This window comes from Chaetomium strumarium, assembly GCF_033439665.1.
Source record: "Chaetomium strumarium strain CBS 333.67 chromosome Unknown B0T15scaffold_1, whole genome shotgun sequence".
Taxonomy (NCBI): Eukaryota; Fungi; Ascomycota; class Sordariomycetes; order Sordariales; family Chaetomiaceae; genus Chaetomium; species Chaetomium strumarium.
This window is the reverse complement of record NW_026944429.1, coordinates 6,049,749-6,072,583: the sequence shown is the minus strand read 5'-3', so window position 1 is coordinate 6,072,583 and position 22,835 is coordinate 6,049,749. Positions and strand designations below refer to the sequence as shown.

The window sequence follows — 22,835 nt, the reverse complement described above, 5'->3', positions numbered from 1 at the left end:
CCTTCCGGACTGGCCAACGGTGAATTGTGGGGGGTGACATGGGATCCATGCTCTGCGCGGTTGATTTCTTTTGCAGATCGATCGGGGCGCCTCCTGAGATTTGGAACCTGTGCCCGCGACTTCGGTACTCATTCTCAGATGGCGCAAAATAGCCCGAGCATGGGGCCATTGCTGACAATGAAATTGTTATGCTGACCGAGGACGCACAGACCTACTGTATTCCTTGATCACATTCACGAGCGCTCCCCAGGCACAAGCAGATATAGAAGTTGATCTTGCGGTGGAGATATTGTTCAGAATAGCCAATTCGCTTCGGCACGGACCCTGGGTTCTTGGGTCCGTCTTGGCGCTTAGAGTTTAAGGGGTCTCGAACCGTATTGCTTTGCACCCTGTACGGATCCGTATATGTAGTTACTTGTACTTATTGCTAGTATTATTATTACCTAACTCCGACATATGTGCTGTTCTTGTTTCAAACGCTGCATAAAGATACAGGCAGCGCTAATGGCAGGCTTTGGTAACGTATACGAATCTGCAGTGGATTCTGGATTCTGGCGCGGCCTGAAATTACAACCTCGCGAAGGGCCAGGATCGAGGTTCTCTTATGTTACATAAATCAATCTACGCCGTCGTATTGCCATAACCGTAGAAGTACGTAGTACATCCAATTATAGTTTCATACACCCTTTAGTTCTCAGGGTTACCAGTTTTGTCGCGTAAAGAAGTTGAGATATTGATGGAAAAACTTGTTGAATTCTCATCAGACAACAAGACAGCAATCCTCTTCAAGAGGACGGGACCTAAATAAGTCTGCCAAGGTCAAGCCACCCCGTCGTGCCTGGCGCAGCGTGGAGCTTCATCATGGCCCATGACCATGTCTCTGGGACAATAATCTGGACCATTCTTCAAGGGAGAATCGGATCCCTGTCATTCTTCTTACTATGTAACTGCTGTGTACTGTGGTATTGTATGTACTTGTACAATACAATACACTACCTACAGAGTACTCCGTACAATACAAGGGACACACGCTCAGCAAACCCCGAAGCTTCGAAAGAGTCACCCGACCACTACCAGTACTAGGTTACTAAGATGCGGCCGTGCGAAATCATCCCTTCGATAGGTACCCGTCATACAGGATATGCCTCTTACTATGACTCGGATTCCTCAAGCGGCGGGGAATTCGATCTACTGGGAGGTCCGGGTAGCAACCTGGAAGTTAACGGTGTCGGCCAAGCCAGATGAGTCCTGACGATCCTCAATCCTTATTCCGTAGCGAAAGTGAACCCGATGTCCCGGCGAGAAAGAGGGAATCTGGATTCGGGGATCGCATCGTGGTTGGTCATTCTCGAAGCCGTTTACACAGGCACCGTAGTATAGGAAAGCGGAGAATCAGTACTGGCATGCGAAATCATCGTCCGGACTACCTAAACCCTTGGTCCTTTTAACAGTTCCCTCGACTAGTGGAGGAGGTTGAACGTTTTCAGATTGGAACGCTCTCCGGGGCAATGCTGGAGGATCTCCAGCATTCGACTTCCAAACTCATGGATTCTGAGTTATTCCCACCAGAAAATCCAAACTCTCGTCTAACGTCAGACGGGTGTTATGCTGTTCAAGGATCCTAGCACTTGACCTTCTTGCGCTTATGCTCATGGCTCAGACTCTTCGGTTCAATCTCCACAGCGCCAGTGAGGTGTCTCAGCGTCTCCTGACTGTACTCGCAAGGACAAGATGGCAAAGGTTAACGATAACAGCGATCGTATAGGGCGACTCGAGTTCACCAAACGCTTCATTTGGTCTTTCGACCTTGTCATCGAGGCCACGGCTGCTCTCTAGGAACTAGGTAGTACATTCCTAGCTCAGGAACCCATGGCCCGAACCACAGGCATCACCTCTGTATGTCTCTCCTCTTTCCCGCCCTCCATCAAGCCAAAAAGGCTATTATCGACGTCTAATAATCAGGAAAAGAAAAGATGTTGAAGTTCTTTTGTTTTCCCCAAAACGCCGATGTCTTGTGCCCTCATATGCCGTGCCCCATGGGGTATCGCAATGCCATACAGTCGCCGCCTTCTTGGCTCATATAATGTCTTTGTTGAAAGACGCCTTTCACCCACCCATTAGCCACCCGTCTTTGACCTGGCTAAGTTTTTGGTATCCGCGAATTAACGAAACCCCCAGGCGTGATTCCGCCATCAGAAGCGTCGAGAGAAAATAAGGGAAAGCCAAAGTGGAGTCCCCAGTTATCCTTGTTGTGACCCAGAGACCCGAGCAAATCAGAGAAACGATGAGAAACATAAGTCTATCCGCCCACCCAGGTTTGTTGAGAACCGTACGCCAGCAATGCTTATCCCATTCATATGATCATAAAGAAAGATTAAAGGAAGATAGAAAAAGATCTTCCGATGAGGAGTGAGGTAACATCCGCAGAGGAAGTTGAATCGTCTGCGACATTGAATCTCACTTAGAACTTGAGCGGCTTGGGCTTTTCCCAGCTGAAGTTCTGGTTGGTGCCGAAATGGCCGTTCTTGGCCGTCTGGAGGTAGATAGGCTTGGCCAGATCCAGCTCCTTGACAATGACACCAGGGCGGAGGTCGAAGTTGTCCCGAATGATCTTGACGAGCTCATCCGAGGTCTTCTCCGAGGTGCCGTAGGTGTCCACGTAGATCGAGAGGGGTTCGGCGACACCGATGGCGTACGAGAGCTGAACCAAGGCGCGGCGAGCAAGGCCAGCGGCGACAAGTGACTTCGCAATCCAGCGTCCAACATAGGCAGCCGAGCGGTCAACCTTGGAGAAGTCCTTGCCGGAGAAAGCACCGCCACCATGGGCACCCCAGCCGCCGTAGGTGTCGACGATGATCTTGCGGCCTGTGAGACCAGCATCGCCCTGAGGACCCCCAATGATGAAGAGACCGGAGGGTTGAATCTAGACTCTGTCAGTAAGGAGAGTCCCAGACTTGCGCGATATTTGAGCTTACATGGTAAATGGTCCGGTCATCTAGGTACTTGGCAGGAATGGTGGTCTTGATGATCTTCTCCAGGATCTCCTTGCGCAACTTCTCGGTGGTGATTTCCGGGGCGTGCTGAGCAGATACGACGATGGTGTCGACACGGAGAGGCACGACAGCGCCATTGTCATGCTTGTACTCGATGGTGACCTGGGTCTTGGTGTCTGGGCGGAGCCATGGCAGGGTGCCATCGCGGCGAGCGGCCGCCATGGCAGCGTTGAGCTTGTGAGCGAAGAGCAGTGTCAGGGGGAACAACTCGGGCGTCTCATCGGTGGCGTAACCGAACATGATGCCCTGGTCACCCGCACCGAGGTTCTCGAGGCGGTCGTCGAGGTGCAGACCCTGCGCGATGTCGGGGGACTGTTCCTCGATGGCGACAAGCAGGTTGAGAGTCTTGTAGTCGAAACCCTTGGACGAATCATCGTAGCCAATGTCCTTGACGGCGTTGCGCACAACTTTCTGGTAATCGAGCTTGGCCTTGGTGGTGATTTCACCAAAAACCATGATCATGCCGGTCTTGGTGGCCGTCTCGCAAGCCACCTTGGAGAGGGGGTCCTCTGCCAGGCAGGCATCGAGGATAGCATCCGAAACCTGATCAGCGATCTTGTCGGGGTGGCCCTCACCGACAGACTCGGACTGAAAAGGCGGTCAGCGGCGACTATGCAATTCCCTAACAATGCTAAGACTTACAGTGAAGAGGAAAGTGCCCTCATTGTAGTGCTTCCACCCGCTCACGCCATTGGCCACACCGTTGCCGTTCGCAGCCATTCTGATTGAGCTTATGGGAAAGGGGGGTTCTAGAAGAGGGCTCGGAGTTAGTCACCGCTCCGGCCAGGACAAGTCTCGGGAATCTGCGCTCCGGGAGGGGATCAAGTCTTCGAGAGTCTCCAGGAGGACGACAGGATCAAGCCCTGAAGATCGGAGGAGCAACCAAGTTCCCAAGCAACAGTCGACCGGCTTATCGTCCATGGGATGGGAAGCCATTCAACACATTGCGGGAATTGACGATCTCTCGAGCAAGGAGAGCGGGGAAGAGAGTGAGATTCGGGGTCCATCTGAACCCCGAGACGGAAGCAACCCAGGTTCTCGACTGACCTTTGCAGAAGAAGAAACAAAAATTCACGGCAAAGAAGAACCGGCTGCTGGAAACTAGGACAGGGACAGGAGGAGAGATGTGAACGCTCGAAGGAAGATGGAGAAGCGAAAGACACGGGGGTCGCGGCAGTATTTGAAGAAATTGGGAAGGTGCCGAGCGTCGGCCATTTTTCACCGCAAGGTTCTCAAAGCGGCACGGCTGGGGTACCGGATCATCATGGTCCCCACCGGGCTACAAGTTAATGATGCCGCTCACCATAGGCAGTCCCGGCAAATGCCCCCGATCCTATAACGTCATGACCTGGTTCACAGTGAAAGCATTCATTCCAGCCGGGAAATTACTCATTCTAGCCGCAGGCCCAGAATTCTCTCGACCTTGAACGTGACAAGTAAGGGTATTACGGACGTATTATAGCACTGAGCAATTGCACCGGGAGACTTCGGGTCTACCTAAGGGACCTAGGACATAAGGTACCTTAAGATAGCTAGTGTCCTGAGCGGCTTAAATTTCTGTAGCAATGGATCTAACAGCTGCCGGGCTGTTATAGAGTACCCCAGGTCGGGCTTGTCCTTATCTGTAAAATTGCGCCATCTACCCCTCCTGTGAGTTTCTCCCCTTGCCGGGCGCATGGCGTCCCATCGGAACCGAGTGCCCCACTGAGGGGCAGAAAGTGAATTCCATCGACAGGAACACGTTCGGCAAACCTTATTCGCGTATCGTCGATTCAGACCAGAGTACACTACATAGGCTAGGTGGATAGACACTAGATAGGCACCTCTAAGCCGTTGTCTACACAATACTGGCATCTTATGCACAAGGTGCAAGCACAGAGCGAAACTCAAATAGCGTACAGTATTGATACTAGATTCCCGTCACGCTCGCCCGTCGCCACCGCCTTTGCGATCTCTGCCGAGGGGTAGTCTCAAGTGTTCAGCCACAGCTTTGGCGCTTGGGAGTTGTGTGCATGTATCTGTGGGGTGCCATCCAGCCCCGCACCGCCTTTAGCCAATCGGATACCACACACAGCACCAGCACCAGCTGTGCGTTTTGGTGGGTTCCCACAGATACATTTGCACCAGCCACCCAGGCCCACATCCACCCGCATTTGCCACACATGCTCACTTGAATCTCGTCCATGCTCCTTCGAGACTACGCGGGGATATTTTATGGACGCGATCTGTCTTTGGCTCCCTGCACTCCTTCAACTCTTCCTAAACCTTTCCACCCCTCTATTCTTATGATCCTATCACGTCACAATACTGCCCACCATGAGCAAATTCGGAGTTATGGTAATGGGTCCCGCAGGGGTAGGCAAGGTACGATGGCTTTTCGCAGATAACAATGTCTAGTAGGGTGCTAACCGTGCGGTTGAACAGTCTACGTTCTGCGCCAGTCTGATAACACACCTTCAGTTGAATCGACGTTCTGCCTTCTACGTGAACCTCGACCCGGCTGCTGAGCACTTTGAACACCAGCCCGATCTTGATATCAAAGACTTAATATCAGTCGAGGATGTGATGGACGAAATGCAGCTCGGTCCAAATGGGGGACTGGTCTACTGCTTCGAATATCTTATGCAAAATCTTGACTTTTTGACTGAGGGCCTGGAGTCGCTCACAGAGGAATATCTCATCATCTTCGACATGCCTGGCCAGATCGAACTGTATACACATATCCCCATCGTCCCGGACCTGGTCAAATTCCTGTCACGGCCCGGCGCGCTCGACATCCGGTTATGCGCGGCGTACCTGCTCGAAGGAACTTCGGTACTCGATCAGTCCAAATACTTCTCCGGCTCGCTCAGCGCAATGAGCGCCATGATTATGCTGGAGTTGCCGCACATCAACATCCTAAGCAAGTGGGACCTGGTTAAGGATCAACTCCCGAAGAAGCAACTCAAGCGTTTCAAGACACCGGATACGACCCTATTGGAGGACGACCCAGCGGATGTTGCACGGAGGAAGGCGGGCATTCACATTGACCCGCATAATTGGGATTCCAAAGATCAGGATGCGGTTCTGTCGGGGACTACGTTTAAGCGGTTGAACAACGCGGTGGCAAATCTGATCGAGACCTTCAGCCTGGTCGAGTACTTCGAACTCGATTGTACCGACGAGGAGAGTGTTGGAGCGATTCTCAGCCACCTGGATTACGTTATTCAGTATCACGAGGCCCAAGAGCCGAAGGAGCCGCCGGATGAGGAGGAGTAGGATAGAAAACGGGCGCCTCAGTAAGGCAGAAGGGAAAGAGAGAACAAGGAGGACCGGAAAAGAGAGGGGGGAAGAAAAGGAAAGGGACGAGAGGCGTTCATAAGAGACGGCATGGTTCTGTGGCCTCGGTGTTTCGGGTTGCTTAACTTGGTTTCGGCGTCTCAAAAGAACAGCATTTGCATGGGGACGGAGTTCGTTTGGGATAGTTTATGTTTCGTTTTGTTTCTCGGATTGATATCCATGAACAATTGCCTTTTCCATCGTCCCAAGAGTTTGTCCCTAAAAACCGTGCGCCATTACCCCGGGGCACCCATATCGTATCCAACCATAGCACCGCGATTCAGCCCGTTGAAAGTACACCTCCACCGTTACGCAACATGCTAATACCGCCTGCGCTACCTTTGCCGCTGTTGATAACCACCATACGCCGTCTGACCCTGCGTCTGCGACTGCGCCTGCGCCTTTTCATACTCGCGGACCCAAACACCAACAACGCCCATCACCCATCCAACGACCTGCCCACCCACCGTCACAACATCTCGTAGGCTATGCTCTAGCCCTCTCTGCCAGGCCGCCGCCATGAGTGCCACGACCGCCGCCCAGAAGAGCATCCGGAAGACGAGCCGCGTAAAATATAGCACCATCCTGTGCACCATGCTCAGAATCTGGAGCATCAACACTGCCAGCATCAGGACAAGCGCGGCCGACACGATGTTGGGGGACGCTGACACGAACGCGGCAAGGCGGTCGAGGGCAGTCGCGAACAGAGGGTACATCTGCGCGGTGGCGGTCGAGAGAAGGTGGGAGAGGTTGCGAAGGGGGCTGGACGGGCTGAGGAGGAAGGACTGGATCTGGGTGGCGGTCTCGTCGGGGAGAAGGTCTGTATTGTTGGTCCAATGGCACAGGTGGTTAGTGCTGGGTCGTTGTGCGAGGACGGGAAGGTCGGGGCCGAGGGGAGGACGGTTTCGCGATTGCGTTGGCTGCAGAATTGAAGCATACCTTTGAAGTAATTCAATGACCAGTGCGGTGGGGTATCCATTGTTCTCTCGGCTTCTCGGGAGGGTTCTGAACTTCTTTTGGCGACTTGTGTGGTTTCTGTGAACGGGAGCTTGAAGGTTCAATTATAAACAACGATGACATTATGTGGGGCAACTCAAGATGCGGTGTCAACACCGCCAAGCAGATAAGTCGTGAGGTGCCCACCTGCCTGGCATCTTTGACCATCGGAACCTGAGTGAAGGCCCCGATTTGAAACACCATAGGAATCACAAGAAATACATTAGTGCCTAAGACGAGGTAATCTTTATTCCTCCCGTTCCCTTCCCTGATTTCCCGTTCCGTCCGGTTGCTTTGCGGCTGCAGCCTCGACTCAGTACGAAAACTGAAGTCCCTCCAAGGCCTGAGGCCATAAGCAGGAATCCTTATACGGGATAGCCGTCCCATCACTGGTCGCACAACGTTGTCCCGCTTGTCGTAAATGCAGTCCAATAGACCACGTCGGTTCGGTATAATTCAATCGTACCCATACTCTTTACGGTCCCGTGCAACGTACGGTGGGTCTCACTCACTCGGCCTTCACACTTTACATCTTGTTGTTCAGAGGGCTTTCCTGTCCAAGGCCATCAAACCGTTGTCCCATGGAGTTCCCTCGGCTGGTGTTCTAGGGTAGGCTACTCGGCCTTGGCAAGCTTCTTCGCTTTCCGCTCGCGGACTTTAGCGACCTCGATCTCGACGGCCTTGTCGACGCGCTTCTTGAGCTCGGGTCGGTAGCCAAGCATGAACAGCACCTCGAGCCAGACGAACAGGGGCGCCAGAAAGATGGCCTGGAACAAGTTGTCCAGCAAGGCAGGGGCTCTGCCCTCGAACTTGCCATGGCCAACGAACTGCAAGAGCCAGCACACGATTTGCACGGCAATAGCGGCTTTGGTAGTGCCGGCCGGATCCTGTTGGCGAAGGTAATTGGTGCCGGCTGCTCCCGCGAGGCAGATCAGGGCCAGCACACCTCCCGCAACGGGCTCGAGGAGGAGGTATAAGCCGCCCCATGCCGTTGCTGCGAAGGCCCCCAGGTTTGGCTCAAGGTACGGTACCACTTGCAGCCATGGCGGGACGGCGAAGAAGGGGCCATAGTTGGAAGCCTGCATCGGGGTCGTCAGGTCATGCTGTTGTTCAGATGCGGCCTAGAACGGGGAGGCATACGATCTCAAATGCCGAAAACATAATCAGGGGCACGCAAACCATGTGAATAACTACGTTCACCCGGTTATGGTGGTACGCACCATACTGCGCGACAAGTTAGCTGGGTAAGTACGTGGAATACTAGAGTGCAGCCATATGGTCTCGGCCACGTCGGCTCCGGGTTTTGGTAGGCGAGCTTACGGAGGTGAGATGCTGTTCAAGGTCGAGCGACACCGCCATGGCGTTGTTGCGAACCCTTGAGGGAATGTTTGTTGAAGAAGGGGATAGGCTGGGCTGGGCTTGGACAGATTGTAATAATAAGCCTCCCGTCGGACAGCGGTCTTCCGCACAATCCAGAGCAACAAAAAGACAGATAAGCAGACTGAGATTTGGTGCGTCAAGAGAGAATAGCCTGCCAGTTGCAAAAGTAAATATTGGACGATGCTCACCACGGAGGGCAACAGAAGGATGTCAGGTGATGTTCTCGCAGTTTGTTGCAGGCTAGGCCGGTTGCAACGACAACGGACCGGTGATAAAACTTTTGGCCCTCGGGCGGCTGGGGTCAAGCTCCCATTTTCCCCCACCAGGGAACGAGGAGCAGCTGAGTGTTGTCGACTCGGCCACATTAGATGAACTAATTGATAAATGCCCGTGGAACAAATATGACATAGTGGGACACATAATGATGTAAAGCCGTATCTGCTGTGTGCTATATACACTGTGGCACGGTTATTCCATATCAAATTGGCCCCTTTTTCCAACGATGGCTTGGGCGCGTATCTGAAGGCGCTGCAGCTCAATGACCGGTTTTTTTGTTGTGAAGACTTGTTTGTACCTGGTAGATTAGGGAGCACATAGTTAATCAGAATGGGCGAAGACCACCACCATCTCATGTGACAGCAGCAGATAATGTGAATTCTTTCATCAAACTGATGAGCGTTTGCGCCGGTCCTCGGCTGGATGCGGAAGGACCCGAGTGGGCCCACTTTGATTCGCGCAATAGATCTACTACGTCAACCAGTCGCCGCACCACGGTCCGCCAGTCTTCCACTTCACAACTTACGCGGCGGCGAGTCAAGTAAAGGAATGCCCGACTAGACGCTCGTTTCCTCGAGGCCCTCGCCGCGACGCCCTTTCACTCTGCGACAACATCGATCCTTGAAGCAGAGAAGTCGCCGGCGCGTGTCGAAATGTTTTTTCTGCACAATCTCGAGCGGCGCGTCACGCTGCACCCTTCCTATTTTGGAAGGAACATGCATGAGCTGGTGACGACAAAGCTCGTTAAAGATGTGGAGGGAACATGTGCGGGCGACTACTACATAATCGCCGTCATGGACACCTTCGACGTGTCCGAAGGCCGGATTCTGCCTGGCAGCGGCCTGGCTGAGTTCACGGTCGGGTACCGAGCCGTCGTCTGGCGGCCGTTCAAAGGCGAGGTCATTGACGCCGTGACACATACGGTAAATCCCCACGGCTTCTTCGCCCAGGCCGGCCCATTAAGACTGTTTGTCTCGTCTCATGTATGTTCCCCACCACCGGTTGGAGGTCGACCATACCGCTGACGCATCTCGCAGTTGATGCCGGACGAGATTCAGTACGATGCAAGCGCAACACCTGCGCAGTTCACCAACAATGCCGATATCGTCATTGAGCAGGGTACGCATGTGCGTGTGAAAATAATCGGCCTCCGTACCGAAGTCGGAGAGATGTGGGCGATCGGCAGCATCAACGGAGATTTCCTCGGGTATGTAACCCGAGACTCATCCCGGCAAGATGAATGATGGTACTGACTATCATTGTAGCTGTCTGCAGGCTTAGGATCCTGACAAACGGCCTTCAACCATTGAAGCCGTTCCGCAGAAGAAGTTGTTCGAGGATTCTCTGTGGTCGCCGCCATCCCCGCCCGCAAGAAAGACTGCCTCGTGCAAGCCGGTGCACGATGAGGCCGCGTGGGTCAGTGCCCTGCTCGACTCGGTTGTTGGAAGGGCAAGGTTCACGACAAAACCAAAGTTGTAATACACGAGTCCCTCGCCTCAAACCTGGCCACCATGTAATGTCTCTACAGGTGGTTTGTGAGAATGAGTGGATGAGTTAGCCATGAATTAGCGAATGAGCTACTGCATATTCAAATCTGCGGGACAGAGGGTGAAGGAGGGCAACTCGCACTCCAAATAAATTTAATAACAGTGGCGCTCTTGATCGATTTTGCCCTGTCTGTAGATGGTCTCACCGTACAGATGCCACAACCAGCCAAGATTCTGGGTGCCAGGGCTTCGCTTGTGATTTGACGTGGCAGGAAGAGGATCGTATCTCTAGGTGACATCTTGATAGCCTGCTCATAGTCTATACGACCTCTAGCTGGTGCCCTCAGCAGAAGGTCCTCGTGGAGGTGTATATAGAGGCAGCAGTCAAGAACCTACAGGGCCATATACTGTCAAGCGAATTGTGATTAGGTTCTTAGGTGTTTGGACCTCCATTACCGGACAACCATGGAGGGTATATTTCCGGCCCAGGTTCATTATGTAGTAGCCGCAATGACAGAAGCACGTTAAGTCTAACCTGGAAGGCTATGCCGAGAAATATAGTAAAGCTGCTTCCATGATACGCTTGACGTATTGCTCAACATATAGGCGGCGCACCCTACCTAGTACTTATCCGGGAAATGCCCGTAGCTGCAGTATGTCCCCCACGCAGAGATAGATTTTCGCTGACGGCTGAATGATTGTATCAACACCTAGGTCTCAAGATTCACGTTGAACAATCAATACCCATCCAGAAAACTCGGTGAACGAGGAGGCTTACCGCAAAACACGAGGTAAGACCGCTTTTGTCTATCTCCAATGAGTAACTCTCACAATTGACTGTCTATGCAGGCGCTCATCTTTCCAATTGTCACCGAGTTGAGCATGCGGGAGAGGAAACGCCGCAGTCATTGTTCAGGGTACATACATGTGCAGTACGAAAAGTTCATGTGACGGCCTCAGCACTTGATGTGCAGTATGCTAACTAAGAAGACATTTGTTCAGTTTCAAGGTGGCGCAGCGAACAAAGATCCTAAGAACTAGGAAGATATTCCTGAACCATGACATTGTCTTGCTCTTCCCGATGGCATTGTTTTGCGCTCCCGGATGGAACTCCATCCGAACAAAGGCAATGTGAGGGAGTATATAAATCTACTGCCTCTTTTGTCCATTCCTAGCCCCTAGGCAGACTCCACGTCTTCCGATCAACACGACTGCCTCAGCTGACCACAACGGATCCAAAACGACGAGTCATATTCAAATACCAGCCGAAATCTAGTGGAAGCGGTAAGGCTCTCAAAGCTTCGAAAACACTCAAGGCATGTGTCACATCGAAATCGCCCACTATAGGTGTGGGCATAAGAAGGAGAGTAAGGTACGCAAGTGCCAGCTATACTATGAGAAAAAGGCAGAGGCAGGGTTTTCTCTCTGTTCTGCTATCCTTGGGCGCCGCCACCCTCGTCACTGCGGGCACGTCAGACACATCAACACAGACGACGGGTCAGTTTGCTCAATGGAATGTGCGTCGAGGCTCAAAGAAATGAGGCAGAAGGCGGGAAAGGAGGAGCTACGACGTCGAAGGGAACAGGAGAGGGGGGAAAGAGAGAGGAGGGAAAGACGGATCCAAAGACACGGTGAGTTGAAGAAGGCTATCTCTGACAGAGGGGGTATCAAGCCGCTCTGGCAGACGGGCCGCGGCGGGACGGATGTCCACACGGGGTCAACCCGGATAGAGAGACAACGGGCTCCGCCTCGACTCTCTGAGCGGCAACTCCTCCATCAGACACAGCATCCCCGCATTCCAACCACAACTACAACCACAACCGCCACTCTCCCACGCACCCAGGCTAACATGAACCCGCAAGGCGGTCGCGTACAGGCTACACAGAACCAGCAGAGAATGCCTCTACCATCGCGCGGCCAGGCTGGGCAACGACCAGGTCTGGCGAGACCTAGGGTGCAGGTTCCTCCAGCACAGACTGTCGCTTGCAGGAAGCCCGTGGTGGTGAATCCTCCAGCTGGCTTACCCGAGCCGTCTCGTCCAAGACTTGTCTCCGCTGCCACATCAAGCGGTTCATCCGTGTGTCGGCCCAGCCCTGCTAATGTCGCTAACCGGCAAACACGAACGCAGGCATCTCACGAACCAAGGAGCGCATACCGACAAGCTGCTCCTCCCGTGCCACCAAAAGACCGTCCTCCAATCCCACCGAAGGATGCGTGGCGACCACAGCATCGGAACATGGTACCAGCTCCCCTTGCCATCCGGTCCAAGCAACCGGTCAGGGCTGCAAGGGCTCCTGAGCCACAGCCGAGCGGAAGGCTCCACGGATACCGGACAGACCCGACGATGAATATGGCCCGGAGGAAACCAGTCGAGGTGAGTACTCCGTCGATGGCACGGGAGCGAGTCGTAAGACCGCAACCCGCACAGCCCGCGCAACACCCAAGCCTTGTTGTGCCCGGCTACAGGCCCAATCCAATGTTTGCTCGAAAGCCGGGTAAGAATCCACACGAGGGGGGCGTGCCATCAACGAAGCGACAACATGGCAATACCGCTGTTCGAGCGCCGCCTGCTGCTTCATCGCTGAAGTCTACCAAGCCTGGATCCAGGGTGCCGCAAAAGCAGAAAACCAAGCCTGGCTGGTTCAAGAGACTCATGTACAGCGACAGCAGCAATGATTCTGTCGAGTGGGTCTCCCTTGATGCTGCGCGTGTCGAAAGAAGCGTGGCGAATAAGTGGTAGAAAGTTTCCTTTGTACGACTGAATAATCTCCGCTATTGTGTACTACGAGTCGTTCGTTAGCTAGATGAAAAAATATACCTACCAGGTCTAAACGAGTGCTTTTAAAACCATGGCATCTTCGCGCAAGATGACCGTGACTGATAGTTCCACGCAGCTAGGCCAGGCATGTTGGATGGAATGCAAAGGAGAGAGGTATTGTGGTGAGAGATGTGCGTTCGTAGAATGGTGACCTAGAGTAACATATACGGCCTTTGGACAACCTCATTCACACGCGGGGATCTCAAGCCGTCCGTCCCCTTCCACTCCTCCGGTGCCCCTCGAGGTCACCAGTACCGCGGCGTTTCATGTGGGATGACACTAGTCGTGGGATCTTCCACTCTTTGGGAAAACGCAGCCGATTGTCAAGGTATGACCGATTTACTCGGCACTGGCCACAGGGAATCCAAAGCGCTTGCGTCGGGTGTTTTCATTGTTTGTTCGAACTTTGACGAGCGTAAACCCCCCTGCTCACCTCGCTCGACGTCGGTGGGGAAATGACCCACATTTATTTCCGCCGGACCGTCCGCTTGACCTCAGCTGTCCGCATCCGCCGAATTTTCCAACACCCGCCCCGACGCCCAGTCGCATCGCGGAGCCGACACCGCACCTCGACGGTTGAGACAGCTTCGTGCCTACCGCTCAATTGGGGTAGACACCGATTATCACAACATGAGCAGGACGCTGCTGCGCTCCGTCCTGGAGCTGCGCTCTCCGGTCATGCGCCTCCTTCTGCCATCGATCCGGCCGACGGCGACAACCGCGGCGCCCGCCGTGACAGTACCAGCCGCAGCCGCAGCGCGCTTCTTCAACCAAACGGCCCAGCACATTGAGCCGAGTCAGCCAGATCCCAGCATCGTCGCCAACTCCAAGTCGCCCCTTGCGTCCTCACCATCACCATCCTCTCTACAACAAACGCAGCCACAACCCTCCGAGACACAGCAGCAGCAGCAGCAGCAGTCCCAGCCATTAGCCAACACACCACCAAAACCGATCAGCGAATCCGTCCGCGCCTTGCTGCCCGTTCTCGCTGCCCAACCGGGCCGTTACATCACCGTCCACATCCACGGCCACCCTTACCTGGTGACCGAGGGCGACAGCGTGCGGCTGCCCTTCAAGATGCCGGGCGTCGTGCCGGGCGACATTCTCCGGCTGACGCGCGCCAGCATCCTCGGCAGCCGCGACTTCACGCTCAAGGGCGCGCCGTACATCGACGAGCGGCTCTTCGAGTGCCGGGCGGTCGTGACGGGGACCGAGTCGGAGCCGCTGCGCATCAAGATCAAGAAGAAGCGGAGGTGCCGGCGGACGAAGCACGTCAAGAGCAAGCACCGGTACACGATGCTGCGGATCAGCGAGCTGAGGATTCGGACCGAAGCGGTGAATGAGGCCTGAGCTGGAGAGAGCGGGGGTTCAAAGGTTGAGGAAGGGTTCCCGGAAGATGGGCTTGGAAGGGCACGGGGCCCTATTCTGAACACCGAGGTGTTTTCTTTGCCATCTGCTGCTGGAGGAGAGAGATGCCCGGGCCGTGTGTGCAAAGGAGTGCAACAGTTTGTACGATGAAGCGGTGAGCTGCCGTAGACATAGGTGTATAAATAGGGATCTATACGATGTCGTGGTGTAGAAGTGGTACAGCACACTGGCGCGGGATAAGTTAGGAATATCGACGGCAAGAAGCTTCAGTGATGGAGGAACAGAAATGGAGCGTCCGTCTTCGGCCGCCCTACAAGCTCACCAACTCGAGTTGGGAGATATTGAGTGCCAAATCCAAAGACGGAAAAGGTAGTAGGCGGTTGAAATCAATACACCGACGAGCACTCGGTAGGTACTACAGCATGATGATAATGAATGTGTGTAAGTCAGGGATGTCGACCCGGTAGAAGTACCTGAAGCGGTACGCCACCTAAGGAGGTAGCTCCCCGAGCTCCCTTATTATCCTGGAGGTCGAATTCAAGTTTTGCACAAAAAGCCTTTGAATATTAGAGGGAGTGTCATGAATCCCAAGATACCTTAGCTCCGAGTGATCACAGAAAAGGAAAGACGGTCTTGGAGTCGAACAACAAGGTGACAGTAGCAACTCTATAACCCTCAAATTTTCGAGGCTTCTCATTTCTTGAGAGGACATCCCTGAAATAGCATACCCTGATTATCTAACAATAGTCCATCCCGTCTCTATCGCCCTCTTTTTCGAGGGTGCCTCATTTTATGAGGAAAGGGCAAAATGCTCCCAAACTCCCAACTCCAACTTGTAACAGACCCAAAACCATTTCCCCCGCGCCGGGTATAAGAATGCTTGTCTTCCAAACAGCCACTTTTCCAAAAACTCCAATGTAGACCAATCCTCTACCATCCTCCACCAATCCCCAAGCAGTTTTACTCTCCTCCTTGTTTGGCACCAGCATCGATCGCCGTCCGCCAGCATGTGCAAGTGCCTTGCGGCTCCAGGGGGTATAAGAACGGATCCGTCTTGGCGAGGAGTTCCTCGCATGTGGGGCGAAGCGACGCATCCCGGTTCAAGCACCGCCGCATCGTGCGGAGCAAGCTCGGGGGAAGACGGGTGTTATCCACGGCGATCTCAGGGAAAGGGATGATGTGATCCCAATCGCAGATTGCCTGCACCCGAGCGATCATATGAGGCGAGTTGGCGAACGGAGGCGCACCATACACCATCTGGTACAGGATGCACCCCAAGCTCCAGATGTCAGAGGCCTTCCCGATCTTATAGTGCCTGACCTTCTGGTTTTGAGGCGCCGTAATCAGGCGCTGAGCGGCCGAGCTCAGGGCATATTCGTTGATATCCAACAGCGACTCCGGTGACAAGTAGTTCGGGGTGCCGACCTGTGACTCGCGATGCACATGGACCGTCTCTTCAATCTCGATCCGGTTGGCAATGCCGAAGTCGATGACCTTCAGTCGCCCTTGACAAAGGACAAAGTTGGCAGGCTTCAGATCTGAGTGGACAATGTCCCTGGCATGCACTGCCCGGACGCACTCGACCATTTCTTTCCACCAGTATCTGACAAAAGCTGGGTCGAATCCGCTGTCTTCTTGGTTGCGGCCACGCAGGAACGTCTGGAAGTCCAGCTCGCCTGCTTCCAGCACCTGGATCATGAACGGTTAGCGATACGTCAAAGTTGTGGCAAAGTGTTTTCGAAGATGACTTACAAGGCTGAGCGTCTCCTTCGAGGGGCTGTACTCGTAGTCTATCATTTGGACCACCCGGTCAACTCCAGTCAACCGCTTTAGCAGATCGACCTCCTGCCACTGGAAGCTTTTTGTCTTTTCGTTGAGAGTCCCGAGAGATAATCGTTTCAGAGCCAGGAGCTTGCCGCTTTCGGCTGAGACGCGGTAGACCTTACCCGACCCGCCGCGACCGAGTGTGTCAATTCTTGTGTACGACCTGCCATTGATGCGGAACAGGAACTGCTTCTTCCTGCTGCCCTGGCCAGCGGTGGAGGCGCCGGCAGAGGTAGTGACTGTGTCGACAACCGACATCTTGGGAGGTGGAGGCGGTGCCTGCCTCTGATTGGGACGATTGCTCGAGACCAGTGCGCTGTCCTTGCCGTGGATCATGAGGCGAGCCATGGACGGAGCTTCATTCTCCTTGTCGTCATTTTGGGGTTTGTCGAGCGGGACGGGAGCAACAACCGGACTACCCGATACATCAGAATCGACAGGGTTCGACGCCAGTAATGGCGGAGCCTGTCGCTTCCGGACCTGGGAGGGCCTCTGGTTATTGGTGGGGCTTCCTGATGCGACGAAATCAACAGGGTTCGACGCCGAATACGGCGGAGCCTGTCGGTCTCGGATCTGCGAGAACCTCTGTTTGCTCAATGGGCTGCCCGATTCTACAGTACCAGTAGGGTTCGACGCCGATGATAGCGGAGCCTGCTGATTCCGGACCTGGAGCAACTGTTCACAAACGTTGCTCTCCTGAAGCTTTGGTACTTCCTCGCTCTGCCTCCTGAGTCCGCGGCGAGCCGGACCAGAAAGGTAGCCGCCCGGGGTCTTGACGGCCCTTTTAACAGCGGGGACGGATGGTCGAGTGATAGAGGCGGAGCCGGGTCCGACTTCACGGCTCGCAGAACGGGTATTGTGAATGGAGAGGGCACTGGACGAAGCCGCTGACGTCCGTTTATGACCGGAGGAGCCCAGGGCGATTCTCACGGTCCTCACGGGGATTTCGGGCGTTTCGACCGACGTTTCTTGTTGACTAACAGGGGATATGGGCTTGGCTAACTTTGGGCCGTCGGAGCTCTCGGGTCTCTTCACTTTAGTAGAGGACGAGACTGTTCTCCGCAAATACCCCGGCGTGAAGCTCGAGTTGTTGGCCGCATTCGCCGAAGAATTTGAATGAAGCCGCACGACGCGCTTCCGTGGGCGAGCGCTGTCGGCTGGATTCATTGCGGGTGACGATTTGTTGCTGGCAGCAGATGCTGACCTGCGGGCTGTCGGGATTGAGCTTCTCCTAGAGGCAACCCGCGACCGGATCGAACTGGGAGGAGTGGACGATGGCCGATTCTCCCGTTCCTGGGAACACCTCCACAGGGACTCCTGGTCCCCAGAGGTTGGCCGTACCGGACCTGGAATGCATGACTTGTTAGGGGTACGCGGTGCGCGTTCAGCAAGACTCGATTCGCCGGGCGATGACACGTCGGAGTGATAATTAACTCCCAATATCGCCTTTGTCAAGGCACTCAGTTTCATGGGACGCAGACACTCCTCGGCCTCAGACGTGATGTCGCCATCGTCGCAGGTAGATTGCAACTGCTGTACTGGAGTGTTAGCCTGGCTGGTCCCAAGATGAAGGCAAGCGCATTATTGAGGGCAGTCAAATGTCCATACCTGAAACACGGTTGGCTTTCGGAAGGGCTCGCGCGGGCAACCGCGACGTTCGCTGGCATCACCGGATGTGTTGCAATTTGGATTCATGGCCGCTGTTGGTTGGTTAAGTTGATTGTTTTGACGGGTTGTGGGTTGCACCCGAGGACTTACCATGTAACAAGGAAGCGGTCGGGCAGATTAGGGCGCGGCACTCTGCCTCAATGGTCTTCCTTTCCTCTTCCGCCTCTTTCCGGGCGCGAATGGCTGACTTGATCTTGTTGAAAGAACCTTCGCTTCTGGGCGAGTGCGAAGGCTTGAGGGGTCTTGCTCTGAGGCTTCCTTGGGGGTGGAGGCAAGCCGACAGTGACGCGTCACAAACTCTGTCCGTATCGAGCAGGCACGCTGCAATGTGCCGTACCAGGGATCGTCAAGGATGTCTTCAATAGTTTCGGCCACTTCGCATTGGAAGGTGCGACATAAGTCTGACACGAAGGAAACATCCTCTACTGCCTGGGCTGCTAAATGACTCTGTTCCTCGAGTAACGAGTGCAGAGCGGCAAGGTCGCGATGTTGGCGATCGAAATCAAGAGATGCACCAAGTTTCTAGCGGAGCGTCATCTTTGATATCTGGGATGAGGGGCGATTAGAGAAAATAAAAAATCTGTCAACTGCTGAGCAGAGGTCAATTGATTGATTGGTTGATTGAGATAGCAAGTACGAACGATCAAAGTCCTAAGTCTCCAACTTGAGGCAGGTTGAGGAAGGGAAGAGGACGCGTTGGGGGGGAAACACTAGCAAGTCGATAAATAGAGGGCTGCCCAGGTGGTCTTGGTCCATGCGCGTCCCGAGATCCACAGCGCGTCAAGGTATGGGACGCAGCCAATGAGAGGCCGTATAGCGGCGCAGGAGGAAAGGCGGGCCCGACAGCATTCGGCAAGCAAACTGAAGCCAAGCTGAGCTGACTGAGGTGAGGGGAGCACAACCAGGCCCTGTGGTGGATGGGATGGTCTCTACATCAAATGGATAATCTAGACAGAGAGAACAAATGTTCCGTTATCCATTGCGCGACGCGACGGAATACCCAGTCGCCGAGCGCGCAGCCTGGAGCAGCCTCACAACGGAGATGAGCGGCGAGGGATTAGGCCCATGGAGCATGCCGGCAACACATCGCGTCCGAAGAGAGCCTTGGACTGTTATATTCCATTCTATATGCCCGGCGCGCCACCATACTCAGGTCCCTAGTTCAGGGATCCTGGTTACGAAGGGTATCTCGCTCCCTCACGTCAGGAACACCCGCCACGGCATATCATGTGGCCATGTATGTCGTAGCTGCGCAAGTAGGCCACCAAGGTTCTTCGGAAGCGACCCAGAGTGCTGAGCAAGCTTGCAAGGACCACTAACTCGGCGCTTAGTCGAAGAGACCGAAGCCCATGTCCTCGTCGGACTCCTCCTTCTCTGCAAGGACGTCAGTAAGCGACAGGGAGACGGTAGTCTACAGCAGGAACGCATACCCTCTTCCTTCTTCTCCTCCTCCTTGGGAGCCTCAGCAGCGGCGCCGCCTGCCGCAGCACCACCAGCGGCGGCAGCACCGCCAGCACCGCCAGACGGAACAGAGGCGAGCTTGGACGAACCCTCAGCGATCAGCTGTGTCGCATCGTGTTAGCGTACCATATTCACCGTGTTGAAGGAACATTCAATCCTGCGCACCTCGTTGATGTCCTTGCCCTCCAGCTCAGAAAGGAGCTTCTCGAGGCGTTCATCATCAGCCTCGATACCGACCGACTCGAGAACGGCCTTGATGTCGGCAGCCGACGGCGAGGTGTTGCCACCGAGGCCAAGAAGGAGATAGGCAGCGAGGTGCTTCATTTTGTATGGTCTGCGGCGGAATCGGTGTCAGCGTCAGGCGCTCTGTGGCCTTTGTCGAATAGGCAATGCTGTGAGGGAGAGACTCACTGTGAAGGATTTAGAGAACAAGAGAGGTCAATCAAGTTTAACCGCAAATTGGGCGGAGAAAGACTCTTCGAGTTCTGGTCAGTTGAAGGCTGGCAAGGGGAAACTTTCCTGGCTGATATTTTACAATTATGGCAGTTGTGATTTCGCATTTTCTGCCCCACATATCACCTGATTTGGATGTTAGGGCAGCTAGGTCGGTGGACCGTGGAGGGCGGGGGAGGGGAAGCTGCCTCGGAATCGGTTATACATAGCCCCGATCTGCTTGGGACAGGCCTGGGGGGTGGGCGGCTAGTGGAACTGTGGAACTCTGGCAGATTCCGCAGGTCTCTGTGGCCTCCCGCCCTTGCTGTATAAAAGCGGCTGGCAGCCAACCATCGATCGCGCCAACGCCTTTGTTCCCTTCCGCCGATTTATCTCTTTACTCGCTGCGCGCTCCTCCGATACCTCAACCGCCTCACCTTACGACTCTCACCTCCGCAGAGCAACCATTCTGCGCGGTTGCACTCGCTTGGACGGAGATTGTAAAGAGATTTTGCGGCAACCTCGCAAACTGACGTTCACAATTAAGAGAAGAGCGAAGGACCTTGTACCTCCTAAAAGCCGTGGTCGTTCGATGCCCCGGCATCGAGACTCAGTGTGAGGTTGGGGGTGGTTCACAAACCCGCGGGATTGATGCCCTAGGCTTGGCACACCAGCCACCATGCCGGTGAGTTCCAGCGCACCCTCGTCTCTGTCTCGTCAATATTGACTGTTGCGATCCAGATTCTCGACTTGCTAGCGTCGATCACGGGCGAGAAGCCCACGCCTTCGCCGAATCCGGTGCCTCAGCCAGGGATAATTCCGCGGAAACGGAAGGCCGAAGATGAGCTGCGTCCCGCGGCGGCGAGGGCAGCCAAGGCTGAGTCGATGCCCGAGAAGCCGTCGCGGCCGGATCATAGCTCGCCAAGGCCATCACCGCGGCCCGCAGATCGACCGACCATCTCTAGTGGCAAGCCGACCTCGAAGGCGCCGCACGGCTCGGACAAGCCCGTCTCGACTGCGAGGCCCGGTCTCGCCGGCTCCAATGGTAGCAAAACGGGGAAGGCGTCCTTGAACAATAGCAAGAGCCTACCTTCTCGGCTTGTTCCTAGTCGCCCGACCGTCCCAGATTCTGCGCCGCCGAAAAAGCGTTCATACGCAGAGATCATGGCTCGAGCAAAGGCTAATTCAGAGATGAGGGAGTCTCTCGGCAAGATTCACCACAAGACGGTCGAGCGGAGCACGATGACGAAAGAGCGCAAGGAGACGAAGACGGACGGCTTGAAGAAGCCTAGGATGGCCACGGGGAAGGTCATGTCGGGCAGAGCTGGGTCTACGAGCATGCCCTTGCGGGATGTCGGGAGAGCGTCTAGCGCACGTCAGAATGTCCCATCAGATTCTAAAAGCGCTCAGAAGACGGCACCGATGGAGGAAAAGAAGGTCAAGAAGGCGGCTTTGGCGACAACAGGTTACACTGGAACGGCGCGGCCGCGGCCTGGCACTTCCTCAACGGGCAAGTCTGGCGCTGCAGGCCGTCCGGGCTCGGCTGCTCGGTCTCGCGATAGGCCCCGGTTTGGTGGTCCGGTTTCGAGCTCCCGGAAGAAGTATGACGAGGATGACGATCTGGATGATTTCATCGAATACGATGACGAAGAAGAAGAAGCCGGTTATGGCATTGGAAACCAGTATCGGTACGACTCGTACGAAGAAGAGTCGGACATGGAGGCCGGTCTGTCAGACATCGAAGACGAGGAGCAACGGGCGGAGCGCCAAGCCCGGCGTGAGGACATGGAACAAGAGGCGCTCGAAATGCGACTGAAGCGTGAAAAGGAAGAGCGCAAGCGCAGACTCCTTACGGCTGCCAAAGCCAATGCTGGCAGTCGCTGATGCGCGATCGCCGGAGCTTGGGGCTTTGGACAGGCTTGTTCAGGATATCTGTGCATCAGAGCGACACAATGCGTTTCGCATCCTCGGAAGGTTGTTTTCCTGGAAGGGCGGGGAATTATCGGGGAGGTGGTAGGGCGTTGATTTCTAGACGGGGCACCATCGAGATACCGTACCGCATCATCATCATGGCCTTAGGGAGTTTTATGGTTCTGTAGCGTCCAGGATTGCATAGTTTTAGCCATCTTTTTTGTGTAAACATCAACAACTTTATGTCCATCCGTGCCTGCAAACCATGGTTCAGGCCTACCTTACCGCAGATGGAATGTTGTTCGGGTGATTGCCGCACGCCGAACTCTCAACTTGTCTCAAGCGGTGTTCTCGCAAAATCGCCGTACATATACAGGTCTGAACCCGCGGCATGCCCATCGCCTTTGCCCTCTGGACACAGTGTCTGGTACGCTCGTAGTCGACACTGCGCGACCCCTATCGTCTTTTCAAGGGGATGCTCGAGCCTCGAGGTAGCAGCCGGACCGACCTTAAGGGTTGCGGTAGCCAGCCCTTCATCTTCGACCTCGTCGAAACTACGCTATGCTAGTAGCCCATCTATCCATCTCATGGAGATCTATCTAGGTATGCAAAAGTACATCCGTTATGCAAAAGTACATCCGTACTGATAGATGAGCTATCCAACGGGGCTTATTAGTCAGTAAGCCATTGCTCGCCGTTGCCCCACTCGCCCGCCTGGGTCCCAGAATCTGATAAGCCCATCCATTTTTTATCAAGTCGAATGCCTCTCTCTCTGCAAGTACCTACTGCCCCGTGTCAAAGGCATCAACTCTCGCAGTGACACTTCTGGTGCTGTGTTTGACA

General features: G+C 54.6%; 9 protein-coding genes across 9 annotated transcripts; 4 read left to right on the top strand and 5 right to left on the bottom strand.

Annotated features, from left to right (window-relative positions):
• Positions 1-2,378: 2,378 nt before the first annotated feature.
• On the bottom strand, positions 2,379-3,868 carry B0T15DRAFT_67033 (S-adenosylmethionine synthetase). The gene is made up of 3 exons (XM_062871181.1): positions 3,696-3,868; positions 2,976-3,641; positions 2,379-2,923 (listed from the first exon to the last, which is right to left on the bottom strand). Exons 1-3 carry the CDS (start codon positions 3,771-3,773, stop codon positions 2,462-2,464), a joined length of 1,206 nt encoding a protein of 401 aa, XP_062727005.1. The 5' UTR covers positions 3,774-3,868; the 3' UTR covers positions 2,379-2,461.
• Positions 3,869-5,197: 1,329 nt separating this feature from the next.
• B0T15DRAFT_564888 (GPN-loop GTPase) lies at positions 5,198-6,521 on the top strand. The gene is made up of 2 exons (XM_062870654.1): positions 5,198-5,417; positions 5,478-6,521. The coding sequence occupies exons 1-2, from the start codon at positions 5,370-5,372 to the stop codon at positions 6,309-6,311; spliced, it is 882 nt and encodes a 293-aa protein (XP_062727004.1). The 5' UTR covers positions 5,198-5,369; the 3' UTR covers positions 6,312-6,521.
• Positions 6,522-6,706: 185 nt separating this feature from the next.
• On the bottom strand, positions 6,707-7,350 carry B0T15DRAFT_507806 (uncharacterized protein; the record flags this gene model as incomplete). The annotated part of the gene is made up of 2 exons (XM_062867668.1): positions 6,707-7,191; positions 7,311-7,350. The coding sequence occupies 2 exons, from the start codon at positions 7,348-7,350 to the stop codon at positions 6,707-6,709; spliced, it is 525 nt and encodes a 174-aa protein (XP_062727003.1).
• Positions 7,351-7,981: 631 nt separating this feature from the next.
• Positions 7,982-8,726, bottom strand: B0T15DRAFT_489844 (uncharacterized protein; the record flags this gene model as incomplete). Its single annotated transcript, XM_062866635.1, has 3 exons — positions 7,982-8,446; positions 8,508-8,591; positions 8,688-8,726. 3 exons carry the CDS (start codon positions 8,724-8,726, stop codon positions 7,982-7,984), a joined length of 588 nt encoding a protein of 195 aa, XP_062727002.1.
• An 802-nt stretch (positions 8,727-9,528) lies between these two features.
• On the top strand, positions 9,529-10,458 carry B0T15DRAFT_66921 (RNA polymerase Rpb7). The gene is made up of 3 exons (XM_062871180.1): positions 9,529-10,006; positions 10,061-10,230; positions 10,289-10,458. The coding sequence occupies exons 1-3, from the start codon at positions 9,677-9,679 to the stop codon at positions 10,302-10,304; spliced, it is 516 nt and encodes a 171-aa protein (XP_062727001.1). The 5' UTR covers positions 9,529-9,676; the 3' UTR covers positions 10,305-10,458.
• Positions 10,459-13,958: 3,500 nt separating this feature from the next.
• B0T15DRAFT_489842 (ribosomal protein L21-like protein) lies at positions 13,959-14,678 on the top strand (the record flags this gene model as incomplete). Its single annotated transcript, XM_062866634.1, has 1 exon — positions 13,959-14,678. The coding sequence occupies one exon, from the start codon at positions 13,959-13,961 to the stop codon at positions 14,676-14,678; it is 720 nt and encodes a 239-aa protein (XP_062727000.1).
• Positions 14,679-15,532: 854 nt separating this feature from the next.
• On the bottom strand, positions 15,533-18,497 carry B0T15DRAFT_66839 (kinase-like domain-containing protein). The gene is made up of 4 exons (XM_062871178.1): positions 18,279-18,497; positions 18,129-18,220; positions 16,449-18,053; positions 15,533-16,385 (listed from the first exon to the last, which is right to left on the bottom strand). Exons 2-4 carry the CDS (start codon positions 18,213-18,215, stop codon positions 15,657-15,659), a joined length of 2,421 nt encoding a protein of 806 aa, XP_062726999.1. The 5' UTR covers positions 18,216-18,220; positions 18,279-18,497; the 3' UTR covers positions 15,533-15,656.
• A 454-nt stretch (positions 18,498-18,951) lies between these two features.
• Positions 18,952-20,230, bottom strand: B0T15DRAFT_520810 (60s acidic ribosomal protein-domain-containing protein). Its single transcript, XM_062868526.1, has 2 exons — positions 19,815-20,230; positions 18,952-19,751 (listed from the first exon to the last, which is right to left on the bottom strand). The coding sequence occupies exons 1-2, from the start codon at positions 19,971-19,973 to the stop codon at positions 19,386-19,388; spliced, it is 525 nt and encodes a 174-aa protein (XP_062726998.1). The 5' UTR covers positions 19,974-20,230; the 3' UTR covers positions 18,952-19,385.
• Positions 20,231-20,382: 152 nt separating this feature from the next.
• B0T15DRAFT_66570 (uncharacterized protein) lies at positions 20,383-22,100 on the top strand. The gene is made up of 2 exons (XM_062871176.1): positions 20,383-20,766; positions 20,823-22,100. The coding sequence occupies exons 1-2, from the start codon at positions 20,761-20,763 to the stop codon at positions 21,963-21,965; spliced, it is 1,149 nt and encodes a 382-aa protein (XP_062726997.1). The 5' UTR covers positions 20,383-20,760; the 3' UTR covers positions 21,966-22,100.
• The last annotated feature ends 735 nt before the right edge of the window (positions 22,101-22,835 follow it).

Excerpts from the sequence above, each read along its gene's own strand:
- B0T15DRAFT_67033 (XM_062871181.1), bottom strand. The coding sequence starts at position 3,773 with ATGGCTGCGAACGGCAACGGTGTGGCCAATGGCGTGAGCGGGTGGAAG. Across the intron at positions 3,642-3,695 it reads AGGGCACTTTCCTCTTCACT|TCCGAGTCTGTCGGTGAGGG; the intron begins GTAAGTCTTAGC and ends CCGCCTTTTCAG. Across the intron at positions 2,924-2,975 it reads ATGACCGGACCATTTACCAT|ATTCAACCCTCCGGTCTCTT; the intron begins GTAAGCTCAAAT and ends GACAGAGTCTAG.
- B0T15DRAFT_564888 (XM_062870654.1), top strand. The coding sequence starts at position 5,370 with ATGAGCAAATTCGGAGTTATGGTAATGGGTCCCGCAGGGGTAGGCAAG. Across the intron at positions 5,418-5,477 it reads GTCCCGCAGGGGTAGGCAAG|TCTACGTTCTGCGCCAGTCT; the intron begins GTACGATGGCTT and ends GCGGTTGAACAG.
- B0T15DRAFT_66921 (XM_062871180.1), top strand. The coding sequence starts at position 9,677 with ATGTTTTTTCTGCACAATCTCGAGCGGCGCGTCACGCTGCACCCTTCC. Across the intron at positions 10,007-10,060 it reads GACTGTTTGTCTCGTCTCAT|TTGATGCCGGACGAGATTCA; the intron begins GTATGTTCCCCA and ends CGCATCTCGCAG.
- B0T15DRAFT_66839 (XM_062871178.1), bottom strand. The coding sequence starts at position 18,215 with ATGAATCCAAATTGCAACACATCCGGTGATGCCAGCGAACGTCGCGGT. Across the intron at positions 18,054-18,128 it reads GAAAGCCAACCGTGTTTCAG|CAGTTGCAATCTACCTGCGA; the intron begins GTATGGACATTT and ends ACTCCAGTACAG. Across the intron at positions 16,386-16,448 it reads CGAAGGAGACGCTCAGCCTT|GTGCTGGAAGCAGGCGAGCT; the intron begins GTAAGTCATCTT and ends TTCATGATCCAG.
- B0T15DRAFT_520810 (XM_062868526.1), bottom strand. The coding sequence starts at position 19,973 with ATGAAGCACCTCGCTGCCTATCTCCTTCTTGGCCTCGGTGGCAACACC. Across the intron at positions 19,752-19,814 it reads AGGGCAAGGACATCAACGAG|CTGATCGCTGAGGGTTCGTC; the intron begins GTGCGCAGGATT and ends GATGCGACACAG.